Here is a 14715-nt window from a genome sequence, read left to right on the forward strand (position 1 = left end):
CGCCCCTCTTCGAGCCTTCTCGCCCGCCCAGACAGCGCCGCCCAGGCCCGTGCGCCGTCTCTTCTCCACCTGCTCTGCTCCTGCTCCTCCTCCCTCCTCCCCCTCCTCCACTCGTACTCTCCATCACTGTGCTGCTGCTGGCATTCCCCTTAGCAACTCTTCAACTACCTTTCTCCTCCTTCATTCTTCTTGCACGACTTCTGGCCCTGCCTGCCTGACATGGCCCTTCGATGACCACTGACACGCCGTGCGAAGCACCTGACTAACGGCACGTTAATATTACCGCAACGAGAAGAGAAGCCGGGTCGTTTATTCCCGCTCCGCTGACCTCTGCTTCCACCCTCCCCAACTGCCCCATCTCCCGCCGATCGCGGTCCACCACCGTCCTCAACATCCGAACATATAACCACGCTTCCGTGTCGCTACCCGCGCCCACGCTCACAACGCGCTCGTGCCGGCTTCCTCTACCTCTTCCATGGCCATGGCCGACTCCCAGGCCCAGCAGATGGGCGCGCCACTCCACCAGTCGCCGCCCGCACAGCATCAACAGCAGCAGCACCCTCCACCACCGCAGCCACCACAACAGCACTCCACAAGCGATCTGAAGCGCAAACGGAGCCCGTCGCACGACAGTATGCACGTCGCCGCTGCCCCGCTCCCCAAAGCTGCAAAGACGCACAACCACCTGCAGATTAATTATCTAGCCCGTCAATGCGAAAAGGACCTCCCATTAATCACTGGCGACGATACTCTTCCGAACATCCTCTCCCTCCTCAACGAGTACCAAGGCGTGCTCGACCGCCATGAGTCCATGGCCTGCAACCTGGGTGCCCGCCCGCTGGGCCCCATGCTCGTCAAGCGCTTCGAGCGCCTCTTTGACGGCCCTCCCCGAGTCCTGAAGAGTCATGGTAAGGACGGCACGACGGTGACATGGCTGGACGTCGTCGAGTTTGCGCGCAACAAGCCCGAGCAGTTCCAGCTGGGTCAGATGAGCGAAGGGGTCCGCGTGTGCCAGTTCTACACCAAGCAGTGCCGGGTGCAGATTTCCGAGGAGGACTTTGTGCTCATTAGCTCGGGGATTCCGCAGAAAATGATTCCGCCGCAGCCGATTATGGAGGACGAGGAGAAGGAGCTGGGGACGTTGGAGATTTTGGAGAGGAATCTGGTGCAGGTTGCCAATCTGGCGGATCAAGGTGCGTTGTTCGGTTCTTATCTGAAGATCGTTGTGATAGTCATGCTGACTCGGTGATAGTCGCTGCGAGGACAAGACAACTCAATCATAGACTGAAAGGGAGGAGACAAGCGATCCTAGACAGACGGGCGTCGGCCAGCCCTGCACCCCCTATGCGTGCCTCGAGCCCCTCGAATGTTGCGCTGATGAACGGCGCCTCCTCCACTGCTCCTCCGGGAGTCCCCAGCATGACACCATCCTCGCAGTCTTCTCCAGGTGGTTTTGTGGCGATCAATGCTCGCCAACATGCGGACCAGAATGGAAACGGCACTTCTCAGAATATGCGCCATGATCTGCTAACCAAGTTCCATACGGTTCACGACAGACGCTCGACATCCCAACCTACAAACGCACCACTCGATGACCATCGGCTCTCGATAGGCCAATCCGCAGCTGCAAGTGCCGCCCCATCCCATCCGCAGATGGTCAAATCGGCCTCGAAATCGGCGGAACCCGTGGGCTCTTCAGCATCTATCTCCCGCGGTGCTGGCCTCTTCCCCGACTCAGAACTCCAGCATATGCTGAATTCCCCCTTGCCTATTCCTAACACCCCCTCCACTCTCATTTCAGCAGCTGCTCACCGAGCCAACCAACCTCCCGATAAGGACGACGGTGGTCCCTTCAAAGCCGAAATGGTACATCGAATGGAAGGGTTAGCTAAGGGCGAGCGTATTCTACCCCCTTGCGACCGCTGTAGAAGATTGCACATGGATTGTCTGAAGAATCTGACGGCTTGTCAGGGATGCACCAAGAAGCATGCAAAGTGTTCGTGGAGGGAGGTGAGGGAGTCGGAGTTACCAGGAAGGTCGACGATATTCGTAGCGGAGAGGGTGGGTGTGGAAGGGGAGCACAGCGCTGAAATGCACGAGAGGGGGAGTACGGCCTCACCGGCAGGCGTAAGTCCGAACAATTATGGCATGCCGAGTCCGAGCCATGTGCATGGTGGGATCCCACAACAGCAGCAGCAACAGCAGCAGCAACAGCAGCAGCAACAGCCGTCGCCTTACCCACCTCCAGACGTCCGTAGTATTCCGCAACTCCCGTCCCCACCTAGAGCAACGGTGACAACAACATCGACAACATCATCAGCAGCAGACGCCGAAGCCCGAGATCGAGAAAGCCGGGAGCGAGATAGAGACAGAGATACGCGCGACCGACTCCAGGAAGCAGCGAGATTGAGCCTCGCGCAGCAGGCCGCGCATGCCCAGGTTACCGCGCAACAGCAACAGCAACAGGCAGCGCATGCACAGGGGAAACCGGGACCTGGAGGGGGAGCGGGGCCGGGCCATGGTGATGGGACGGGCACGCAGGCGCAACCACAGACGCAGTTTCAGGCTATGGTTGCGTAAGGGGAAGCAGGAGGAGGGAGAATTCATTCGAGCACGAACAGAACGAACCATGGCGAAAGCGTCAACCTCGACGCCTTCAGATTTCACAGCGATCCACTAGTTTGTTGTTTTGTCATCCGCTGTCCTGCTGATGAGAACGGTCACCAAAGAGATTCAAAGGATTGAATCGGATGTATTGCTCGGTTCGCCGTGTCGGGTGCTGAGTATTATCTGCTGTATGTGGATTGTTTGCGGGATTGTTCGTCACGATGAATACACGACCTTGGGAGGGAGAGGGAATGCGAGAGGGGAGAAGGGGGTTGTTTGATACCATTTTGTTTGTGGTTCTCTTCGTTTCGAGTTACTATATGTAATTGGTTGATTATACGTTGTTTCGGGTGGGTTGGGTTTGCTTTGGTTTTGGCCGGAGGAAAGAGAAAGGAACCCTTTCTCCGAACCCTTTCTCCGCTCTTCGTCTTCGCCTTCTTCATGCTATACTTTGATTGGTATATTGTCAATGATGATGGTTGTAGGAGGAAGACGGTGCCACATGCATATGGCTAGTCCATCGTCATACAAGACGTTGCAGCATGGAGAAATAAATGCAGATGTATACTGACTGACCGAGTTGTCCTAATTACTGACTTCTTCCATGCAAGAAACCTGGTATCGTACACAAGGACGCTGACGCATCTATGCAGCATGCTATCCACCTCATCCCTCCACCTCATCATTATCCTCACCCATCATCTCCACCGCCCTCTCCCTCTCCTCCATCCTCCCCATCATCACTCGAATCCTCATCCTCGCCCATGGGCAGCGGCAATAACTCATCCCAATCTTCCTCACTCTCTTCCTCTTCCTCTGACTCCTCCTCCTCGACCACCTCAGCGGTCTCTTCGCCACCCTCGGGCCTACAAACCCGACACTCGACGAACAAACTCGCGCAAAACTCCCTCACCGTCATATTCACTCTCGATCTACCCGTCTCGTCCACCGCCGTGCCAACAGGCATAATGGCATGGTGACGAGGGCAGAAGAAGAACCATTCGCCTTCCCTGCCTTCCCATTCCCTTTGTCCAGCGCCTTCTGCATTTCCATTTGCATTCCCAGTCCCATTTGCACTCCCACTGCGCCTCCGCCTCTCGTTACCCATCCCCATCCCACCGCCGTCCTCACCAGCAGCAGCTAACCTCCCCAAATAATTCTCCCCAATCGCCAGCCCCACCCCGGCCGCGGAATCCGCCCCCGCCTCCGCCCCGGCATCCACACCCTCATGATCCAGACTAAACGCAATCTTACTCACCTTGATCCTCTTCCTCCTCCCACCCTCCTCATCATTCTCCACCCCATCCTCGCCCATACCCACAAACCCCATGGCAGCGTGAAACCACACCCAAAGCGGATTCCACAACGGATCGCCCACGGCTTTGACGTGGATCTCGAGCCTCTTGACGCGCGTGGCGGAGAGGGACGAGTGCAGCGCGGATTGTAGGTGTTGGGCTAGGGGCCAGGAGGAGGGGGACATGGCGCGCGGGTCTGGGGAGGCGAGCATGGAGGAGGTGGTGAGGAGGTGGAGGGTTAGGTTTGTGAGGGTTGGGAAGGTGGGTGGGGGGAGTGGGAAGAGGGGGGATAGGGAGGGGGTGGGGAGGGATGTTGATGTCGGGGCTAGGGATAGGGATGTTGATGTCGATGTCGACGGCGATAGCGATGGCGTTGGCGAGGGAGATGTTGGTGTTGGGGAGGAAGACGACAACGATGACGACCCGTTCGTCAACATCCACTCCGGACAATTCGCCGGCGAGACGGTAAAATGCCACATACGTTTCTTAGCCAGCAGGTCCATGAACTCGGCGTGTACGCGCTTGTTCGCCAGGATGATCCAGTTGGACGCTTTCCTGCCGGGCGGGACGCAGCAGTTGCCTTCGTGCTGCTCGTCTAGCGCTGCTGCTGCTCTTCCCCCTCTGCCTCTGCCTCTGGCCCTCCCTCGCACTCTCCCTCGTCCCCCAGCGGAGATGGATGAGAATGTAGATAGGGTGTGCGAGAGGGTTGTTAGGCCTGTGAAGCCGAGGGAACGACTCCACAGCGAGCCGCCACCGGTTTCTGCGGCCCGTCTGGCGCGTCGTCGGGATGGCGATGGGCGAGCTGGGTAATACGGGTCTTCGAGGAGGTGTTCGTAGACCATGTTTCGCAGTTCGGGCGGTAGGTCGAGGAAGCGGAAGGGCCCGGTGGGAATCGGTGGAGAGGGTGGACGGGGTGCGAGGCGCGTCCTCAGGGAGCGGAGGAGGAGGTAGGTTGCGTAGAGGAAGGTGAGAGAGAGGAGGATGTAGTAGATGCTCGTCGTGGTGGTATTAGGGAATCTTGTTGACGGAGTAGAAGTTGGTTTGTTGGTCGGTGTTGAAGGAGCGGAGGGAGACGCTGAGAGAACGATCTGTTTTAGCGTAGACAGCCAATCCGGCAGCACGCGACCGCTTTGTAGATGTCCATCCCGTCCTGTAACTGCCGCAGGCACGGCCTCGTTACCCGGAGCCAGGGCCATGGAAGACGACTGGCGCTCAGTGCTTGGCCAATTCCCGGGCTCCGATTCAGGTGGGTGATCTCCTGTTCTCACCGTTCCCAAAACCAGAACTGTGTGAATATCTCTTCTTCTCCTTCTCTGCTGAGGATATGCCAAATTGATTCTCCAAAACTGAAAGAACCGGGTGCGGCGGTCGATATTCGTGATACTCGCCTCTCAGGTACGAGCCGCCCTAAAGCTTCGAGACCAGATGATCGCTCTCCAGAATGAAATATCTCTTGCAACGAGTCACGCTGCTGCAAGAAGCAAACGCCCTCCAACTCCTTCTTACTCAATTCCAGGAAGACGAAGAATATCTTTCCAACCCGATTTCGTTTCAAGGGACGATGTCAGTCGTAACGTTAACTCCGAGCGATGTCGATATCCAGGCAGAGCAGACGTCCTCAATATAAGAAAACTCAAAAAGGAGATAAGCCAGTAGCAAACGTGTCCGCAACCCATAGCCCCCTGAGGCTGTGTTGAAACTGTTAAACTGAGATTTGAGCTGAGGTCGACCACAAGCGCCCAGGCACCCACATGCTCACTCACTCAATACGAAGCGGGCCTGAAACGGAAAGGCGCTTGCGCTTTCCCCGTTATGGTAGGAGGCGTTGGCATCACATGCGTGCACTGCCACAAAAGCTCTGGGTCCCGACTGGGCGTGTGGCTGGATAGTTGAGCATTCACTCTTAGAGGAATGAGTTTCTAGCACTGAGAAGTGGAAGCAATATCTGTCCCATACATAATGGAGCCAAGCGGAGACCCTATGATACAATTCTGATATAAAATGTTTGCATCAATTCATGTCCTTTCCCAACTCCGCGCATGTGCTCAACCCAACCATTGCCTAGACATACAGAGTAAACAACTAGCTGAGGTATAATGCATAGCAAGTAACATGTGAAAAGAACTCTCTACCTTCTGTCACACTCGATCGCTCAAAATCCCGGCAACTGTCCATGCCCCTGAGCCGCACTCCCATTTCCATGCACCTGGGCATCTCCCCACCTGACCTGCGTCTCCGTGCCCATATAATCCGGATTCGGATTTCGCGGCGCCTCATACACGCCACTATGCAACGTCCTATAGCAGAAATCAGCTCTCTGCTTCGTCCCTCTCTGCTTCGTCCAGCATGCGCAAGGAAAAGGTACTCACTCATCCCCTGCAACCTGCATCGGATGTCTCACATCGTCCCCCTTCTCCTCCAGGCTCCGCCTCTGCTCCTCCATAGCCTGCCATACCGGATGCCCCTTCGGCGGATCCTTATGCAGTTTGTGCCGTCCATCAGGACCTTGGGCGACGCGATGTTTCTCCATACTACCTGTAGGACTAGTGGATCCATCTTGTGCAGCTGCAGCGTACTCCTTTGACGCGCGGGGACTCTGTTCAGGGGTAATGGTGTCCTTGTCCTTTTTATCCTTGTGCAGGAAGCCAAACAGGTGGTGCTTCTTCTCTTTGGGTTCCGGCTGCTTCTCCGCAGTGGTGGCATGCTCAGTTTCCTCCCTCTCCCTCTCTTCGGCAGCCAGAAGCCTATCATGTTCTCTCTGCTCCCTCGCCCGTTCCTTCTCCTGCGCCTGCTGCTGAGCAACAAACGCCTTATGCTCTTCTTTCAGCCTTCTATCCGCCTGTTTCCTCTCATGCTCTAGCTCTCTTTCATAAGCCTTCTGCTCAGCTTTTTGCTTCTTCTCCGCCGCTTTCGCCTCTTCTTTCATATGCTTCTGTTCCGTTTTACGCTGGTGCTCAAGTTCCTTTTGCTCGGCTTTCTCACGCGCAAGGCGTTCCTTTTCCGCCTGAACCTGTGCTTGAGCCTCCACTTCCCACTGCTGCTGCTGTTCATACGCATCTCCCGCACTCGCACCAGCCACACCAGCAGCAGCGCCACCTGCTAGTGCGGCATTACGGCCATCATAATGTTGTTGCTGCTGCTCACCCGCGCCCTTTTGTTGATACTGTTCATTGGGATACTGAACGGAATCGTGACGGCGGTGGAGGTCGCTCTTCTCGGTGGATGGCCTTGGAGGGGTGTACAAGTCTGTGCTCGCAGCTCCAGCTCCAGCGGCATGGAATGCTGCATTGCCACCTTGCTGGTTCGAGCTCTGGTTTATCGGATTTTGCTGGACGGGCGGCTGAGACGGCTGGTAAAGGGATCTCTGTGGATAGGGTTGCTGCTCAAGAGTTTGATTGGGGAGGGGAGGGTGTGGAGATTGCTGATAAAAGTGCTGGTGGGTGTGCTGCTGAATCGGCTGCGGCGCGGCTTGCTGCTGCATTGCTACCTGATCACTGCGTCCATATGGCGCAGTCTGCTCAGCGTCGTACCCTGGCTTCCGAGAAGCTGCGTAGAGCCCAGCACCAGCGGCGCCCACACCAACGGCCCCAAGAGCTGTATTCCGATCATGGTGATGATCTGCATCATGGTCTGCTCCGATCCGCTGAACAGGGTGCACAGTAGATTGTTCTGGAGGGAAATGTTCAGTCCGCTTTCCGTCATGTCCAGCCCCGGTGGCACCTGCGGCAATAGCGACATCTCCGTCATGGTGGTGATGACTAGGATAGCTCGCGTCATGAGCACCTTGAGCAGAGGGGTCGTACCTCTGCTCGTCCAGAGAAGCGTGAGTCTGAGAAATAGAGTGTTCCATATACTTGTCGACGATCTGGTCAACATCAGACTTATCAGTGCGTGTAATACCCACTTCATGGCCGCTAACCTGGCGTTGTTGGGCTGGTTGAGCGTTCGAGCTGACGGTCGGATTCTGCGCGGTTGTTGCAGTCATAGGCTTTGATGGATCCCGTTGGCTGGCATAATGAAGGCCTCCGGTAGCAACAGCACCGGCACCTATAAGTCCGGCGTCAGGGCCATAGTGAGGATGATTTTCCTGCAGATGGTCGACCTGGTTACGCGAAGTATGTTGTGCTAACCCAGGTTGGAGTTCTGATTCGTGGAAGGGTGCGGTGGAGGCTGCTTGGGGCCCCGATGGTTTGGAGTCGACGCGAGGGTCTATCTTCTGGGAAGTGTAAGGATTAGTTGGCATAGCCGTTGCCTCCTTTTGGCTTGATAAAGGATCTCCTGGCTGATTGCTCATTCTGTGCGCACCCGGGAGGTAGCTTCCGGTGTCCATTCCACGTTCTCCAGGAGTCTCGATAGGCGTCTCAGGGAATCCACCCGGAATATGGAGTTTTGGGTCTAGGCGGTTCGCAGTATCTGTGCAATGGGGCCCAGATGTGAAAGGGGCAGATCCGCTATCTCCCTCTGTGACGCATGGATCTACGGTGCGATCTGTAGACGGACCGGAATACGCCGTCCTTGCTGCTGCCAATGCCTCTCCATGGCTCTTGATGTTGAAGCTCTCAGTACCGAAATGTCGCTCTGCCTGGGTCTCCTGATGGGATGGTGTGCCAGTCGCTGCTAAAGCTGCAGCAGCTCCAGCAAGTGCTTCTCGACCGTCAGTACGACCGAGATTGGATTCAGCTGTAGCGTCACGGACATCCTCTGCAAAAGCGGCATGCATCTGTTGAGCCCTGAAGCAGAGTTAGATTCGTGACATCAACCAATGGGTAGCGAGATGACTGACCCGGGGATGGGCTGACTATCAGATGTTTGTGCCTGATCATGAGCTGTATGGTTGTGTTTGTCTTGGGGCAGACCAGCGACTCCTGACTTGATGCTGGCAGTACTCGCTTCGTCTGTGGGATTTCTTGGACACAGTCCGGTTGTAGTCGGATGGCCCTGCTTTGACGATTGACTGAGATACTTCCTCGAATCGGCAGATATTAAGTTTGTAGTGTTGGAGAAGTGAGGGGCATTGCCAGTAGTGTAGGTAGGAGTACCAGTTGTAGCTGTAGGAGGTGTGTCGAGGGTCTTCCGGCCCGTGAACTCGTCATAGATGGGGTGGAACCTATCGGGTCAGCACGCTGGATTCCCTGTTGAGGGCAGGGCTATGGACTCACTTCTTTGGTTGCCCTACAACGGGTAACGCAGCTGACTGATGGGATTGTTGGAGATGGCTGCCTTCACCTTGACCACCCTTCTTGGAACTGTGAGAACTATGCTGAGAGTTAGCATGACCTTTGACTAGGGAATGTCCGGACGAGCACTCACAGCACGTCCCTGAGACCCATGTCGAGAGGTGATGATAGTAACCTGGCGATGCTTCTGGTATTGCAAAGCTACGACGAGGATTGAGTAGCAAGCTGCATCTTCAAGTACTGTAGGCGGTAGAGAAGACACGGCATAGCCATGACAGCAATGACCTCATCGACTGTACAGTCATCACGTTGCATTGGGGAACGCACCTGGGCGGAACTTTAGGAGCACATCAAATGCGGTTTCCAGCTTAGTGATTTGTAGAGCAACATCAGTTGATCCAATCCGATTCTTGGAAAGGGGCCAATCTCGGCCAAGCGTGCACTCTTCCCCTTCGCTTCATCCTCACGATCGCCGTCTTCCCTGACCTCATCTGGGGCTTTGCCGCCTCCAAAAAGCCCAGCTGCGCCCGGTTGCGGACATCTGGAACCTCGAGGATGGGTGATGGCCATCGGTGGTGTCGGAACAGAAATGGATGACGTCGTTCTGTCACGTGATAAAATATCTCTAATATGGTTAGCATACTCGGCTGAACCTTGAAATCTTGGAAACCTTGTCCAGGTGGAATATGCATGACCGCGTGACCGTCGCACAAAAAGGATGCACACATCTGACGGCCAACTCTCATCCACATCACATCTTCTGTACTCTGTACTCGCCGCTGCTTTGTTCGTACTCCCAAGCAGCCCCAACGTTATTTCGACGACCGCCCTCTCTATCTCCGTCGCTCCTGTCGGCTTTCCGGGTTCGCCCTTTCCCCCGCCTTTAGCAAGCGAAAATTTCGCGCATCCGCCGATAACCTCCCGCGCAGACACCATGTCTCCACCCACTCCCAGCACACGATCCCACCCCCTTTTCCGCGCGCCGCTCGCCCGCGCGAGTAGGCCTCCGACCTACAAAACTGCATCTACGCCCTGCCTTGGATGCTGTAGGTGATCGCTCCCGCTCTGCGGACCGCCCTACACGCAGGGTTCCGTCCACATTCGCCATTTCGGTGCCCGTCTTCTCTCGGACACATATAGCGACTATTCTTCCTCCTAGAGCGAGTCGTCGGTCAACGCCATTCAACATAGACGCCAGCCAGGCGTAAAACCCTCAATTGGTCATTTCACGAGCGCACTTGGGACGTCACATCACGCCGTTGAAGCGCCGACGCACCATACCGCGATCAGATTGACTCCCGCGACAGCCGGACGCCAAACGCATGGATAGGCCAAGCTCTCCCCGCTCTCGCGCGCAACATCCTCCGCTCAATGCACGACTCCTCCCAAACCCGCCGTTAGTCGCTCCAGACACCTTTTAAGGAAAAAAAAAAAAATAAGACTGCAAGGCGTAATAGCCCAGCGGTCAGAAAGAATTTCCACATTTGGATCCCCTCCGCGCTCGATTCCCGCTCGAGTCTCCTTCCGCACGCCATTATACGTTCGCACCGCTTTCACACGCCGCCACATATCGCACGTCCACAATGCCCGGCCTCTGTGGCACGCTCGCCGACCCCCCCAAGAACATGACAGCCCGCGACCGCCTACGCTGGTACGCCTATTGGCCGAAACGCGTCTTCAGCCGCAACCCGAGAGACCGCGACCCACGATTCATCCGACCCGGCGAGAAGATGCCCCGCCTCAAGTACCGCCGAACCCCCGACCCCGAACACAAGGCGGCTCTCGAGGCGTGGACATGGGAAGCGGCGTGGAGCGACAAGCCCCCCGAGCTCCGGTACTCACCCCACGGCGACTGCTACTCCCCAATGGGCACGCGCCTGCCCACCCCACCGACCAGCATTATAGGCGTTGAGCTGGAGGAGGAGAAGAAGGAAGAGGAAGAGGAGGAGAGGAAGGAAGAGGAAGAGGAGGAGAAGGAGGACATGGGAGTGGAGGTGGATAGTGGAATCGGATCGTTGGACTAGAGGTTAATAGGGGGAAAGGGGAGTCATTGATATTCGGGGCGTCACAGGTAGATTAGGTGGGATGAATAAATAAAGAGATTGGGTTCAAGACACAAGAATGAAGAGATGGGTGTCTAGCATCAAGAATAGAAGGAAGGGAATGTCAAGACTGTTTGCTTTTTTGTATAAAAGGGAAGGAGTTGGGAGTTTCTTTTGGCGTTATCTACAGCTGGGGCGTTCTAAGGTAGCATGTCCTGAGGCGGGAGGCGGGAGGAGGCGTTTTTTTGGGGGGGTGGGGGGGGGGGGGGGTTCTTGCTTGCTAGCAATCTTATTAGGGTCTTTAGAGACCTAGGTTTTCTGTGTTTCCACATCCTAACTAAACACCGCACTTCGCTTCCTCTGTAGATTAGATTACCTGCACCATGCAAGCCTACTGCTAGCAACCTATTTAGCATATTAGAAGCTTACAGCTTAAGTATGGTCTTAGAACGGGACAAGAAGCAATGTAAAGCGTATTACGGGTGCTGTTATAACGTGAATACTAAGCGAGCTGTCAATCTAAGCGAGCTGTCAACCCAACCAACTTTTTGGCCACCTGTAGCACGATAGCTCAACAACGCATTGAAATAATAGATATATAGTAGCTATATAGTCTTAATTGCTATCTGATATATCTTTCTTGCATGTATGTGAATTGTGTCCTTGCTCTCTGCACCGTTTACAGCGTGCCAAAGCCTGCCGACTTACACCTGCCTCCGCTCTACCCTGACATCTCTTATCCTCAATCTGCCTCTCTGCCTCTCTTTGAGTAATTATATCCTCACCCTCTGCCTTTGTTAAGATACCTTGCTTTTGAATTCGCTTCCTTTTACGCTCTCTGTGCTTTGTAGCTGCCTCATTTGCTCTTTGAAGCTGAGCGACCTGATCGCATAGCAATACCCTGGAATAGATCATCAGCTCAGCGCCTTTGGCAAGCCGGTCGATCGAATCAAGAATGGAACTAGGTAAGCTATTCTGATGCCTTTGGATTCGCTCGCGAATTAGAGTTATTTGAGACTCAAGTTCATATGCGTTGCTTGGCGTTTTGGACTCCCATTGATCAACTGGCTGTGCTGGCGGTATCGGCATACGAAGCTTGATATCCAGCTTTGACAGCACTATATCCGGGTTGAATGGAACTAAGCTAGTGTCTTGAAAGCTTGCACAGATATTATTCTTATTAATTGACTTATCAAAGGCTGCACGGAAGGCTGGCAGGAATTCAAGCTTAGTGATGTGGTTGATATGGCTCCGGATCAGGCAGTCGACCTCACACCCGTATGCCTTCTTTAATGGCGAGAAACAGCCAACGTCAAGTGGCTGTAGAAGGTGCGATGAATGTGGCAGCATACAGAGTGTGATAATCTTGTTCTCCTTGCAGATAGCTTGGAATTCAAGTGAGTCATGACTCTCATGGCCATCAAGAATCAATAGCTGATGTGTGCCGACACATCGACCCTCTGTATGCTTGATAAAGTGCCTCAGCCACTCAACACCAAGCTCATTGGTCGTCCATCCATTCTCACTTAATGCAACAGCCTAGTCCTGGGGGATATCGTCACCCTCATACCATGCTGAGAGGTGATACTTGCCCACGAAGATAATAAAGGGTGGGATCGCACATCCACAAGTGTTGATACCTTGGATCACTGTAACCCACTCGTGATTACCGGGCTGGATTGCCTTCCATCATCCATATCTCTCAGAGCCAGTAACAACTAGTTGAGAGGATATCTTGCCCATCATAAACCTAGACTCATCAAAGTTGTAGGTATCTTCATCGAGGATGCCATATGTGGCTTTGACATGTCGTACAAGGTCAAACCACTTGCTGATCACGTTATAATCTTCACAAAGAGCTCGCTGCCGATCGTATGGTCGATTAAATCATGTTGTAAGGCTAGAAGTCCGCTTCACGAAATTTCTTGGCTAGTCTCTGCCAACCTGACTAGCGCCACACGTAGCAAGTAGTTGGTTGGCCATATCTTACACAGCACCTAGCGTAGGTGCAAACCCTCGTGAATCTAGGTCAAGTATATGCCTGGTAATTGCCTCCTCTTCTAGCTTAGAGAGCTTCTTTGAATTAGCCTCGCAATCGCGTCGTGGTTGGATTCCAGCACGTCGGTTACGGAGCATTGATCGAGAGACATTGAACGTTAATGCAGCACGATTCTCACTTTGAATTTGCTTCTGATTGATAGCTGAGATAGCAAGAAGAATATCTGCTTCATTGCAGCTTGGTCGGACCTTAGAAGGGTAGGACATTGTGTTTAGTCGTTGACGCGTCGCCAAAAGTTGGTTGGGTTGACAGCTCGCTTAGGTTGACAGCTCGCTTAGTATTCACGTTATCTGTAGAGTCGCTCACCACCTGGCGCACGTCCCTACCTGGCACCCGCGAACACCATTTTTCATCCAAACTTCGAACCGTTCTATCTCATCCACCATGGCAGGTATCGAGGCAGCTCTTGAAGCTTTGAATTCGCTGGAACCTGGAGAATCTTTTAACTATTCAGATTATGCGAAATTGTACGGATGTAACTGGACAATGCTGTTGCGGTGCTATCAAGGCGTACAAGGGACCTGTGCCTCCAAGGTACAGAATGACAGACTACTCAACACCACGCAGGAGAAGCAGCTTATAAAGTATATAAACAACCTTTGCGAATGTGGCCTTCCTCCTTCTCGACCTATGATACGAAATTTTATGTCCCAAATAGCCCAAAAACCATATGGCAAAAACTGGGTTGATCGCTTTGTTGCCCGACACAGCAGCGAGATTGCCTCACACTGGGCATCAGGCCTTGATTGCAATCGTTACAAAGCCGACTCTGCCTTTAAATATATGCTGTACTTCGAGCTTCTCAAGCATAAAATCGAGCAATATGATATCGATAGTCGACATATATACAATATGGATGAAAAAGGCTTCTTAATTGGACTGCTATCTAAAACCAAGCGCGTATTCACACGCAGCATGTACGAGTCAGGAAAGCTGAAGCATATCATACAGGATGGCAATCGGGAGTGGATTACTACTATAGCTTGCATCTGCGCTGATAGCTCTGCACTTTCGCCAGCGCTGATCTATCAAGCTGTTAGCGGCAACATCCAGGATACATGGCTGTAGGATTTTGAGGCATCAAAACATCAGGCTTTCTTTACAGCCTCACCTACTGGATGGACGAGCAATGATATAGGGCTAGCATAGCTCAAACAGGTGTTCGATCATGAGACAAAGGCAAAGGCACGCTCATCATGGTGGCTTTGATACTCGATGGCCACGGATCACATGTTACAATGGATTTTATACAGTACTACGATGAGAACAAGATTCTCCTAGCTGTATATCCGCCTCACAGTACTCATATGCTCTAGCCACTTGACATTATTATGTTTTCTCCACTTACAGCTTCGTACAAAGCAGAGCTTGCGGCACTTATAGATAGAGGTCAGGGCCTCACATCTATCATGAAACGCGACTTCTTTTGTCAGATGGTAAGCCAGTTTATGGACATCCCATCTGGGACTGGAGAGGAGGACTGGGAGAAGGTGTCTGTACCGGTACTGTCTGAGGACATGTGGCTAGTGATTCTG

General features: G+C 53.8%; 4 protein-coding genes across 4 annotated transcripts; 2 read left to right on the forward strand and 2 right to left on the reverse strand.

Moving 5' to 3' along the window:
- Positions 1–347: 347 nt before the first annotated feature.
- EI97DRAFT_314014 (uncharacterized protein) lies at positions 348–2636 on the forward strand. The gene is made up of 2 exons (XM_033794630.1): positions 348–1193; positions 1253–2636. Exons 1-2 carry the CDS (start codon positions 476–478, stop codon positions 2578–2580), a joined length of 2046 nt encoding a protein of 681 aa, XP_033654768.1. The 5' UTR covers positions 348–475; the 3' UTR covers positions 2581–2636.
- A 662-nt stretch (positions 2637–3298) lies between these two features.
- EI97DRAFT_457934 (uncharacterized protein) lies at positions 3299–5098 on the reverse strand (the record flags this gene model as incomplete). The annotated part of the gene is made up of 1 exon (XM_033800864.1): positions 3299–5098. One exon carries the CDS (start codon positions 5096–5098, stop codon positions 3299–3301), a length of 1800 nt encoding a protein of 599 aa, XP_033654769.1.
- Positions 5099–6683: 1585 nt separating this feature from the next.
- Positions 6684–9070, reverse strand: EI97DRAFT_314050 (uncharacterized protein). The gene is made up of 5 exons (XM_033794632.1): positions 9062–9070; positions 8702–9009; positions 8599–8632; positions 6999–8546; positions 6684–6939 (listed from the first exon to the last, which is right to left on the reverse strand). Exons 2-5 carry the CDS (start codon positions 8723–8725, stop codon positions 6881–6883), a joined length of 1665 nt encoding a protein of 554 aa, XP_033654770.1. The 5' UTR covers positions 8726–9009; positions 9062–9070; the 3' UTR covers positions 6684–6880.
- Positions 9071–10338: 1268 nt separating this feature from the next.
- EI97DRAFT_314048 (uncharacterized protein) lies at positions 10339–11372 on the forward strand. Its single transcript, XM_033794631.1, has one exon. It carries the CDS (start codon positions 10663–10665, stop codon positions 11101–11103), a length of 441 nt encoding a protein of 146 aa, XP_033654771.1. The 5' UTR covers positions 10339–10662; the 3' UTR covers positions 11104–11372.
- Positions 11373–14715: the final 3343 nt, after the last annotated feature.

This window comes from Westerdykella ornata, assembly GCF_010094085.1.
Source record: "Westerdykella ornata strain CBS 379.55 unplaced genomic scaffold EI97scaffold_8, whole genome shotgun sequence".
Taxonomy (NCBI): domain Eukaryota; kingdom Fungi; phylum Ascomycota; class Dothideomycetes; order Pleosporales; family Sporormiaceae; genus Westerdykella; species Westerdykella ornata.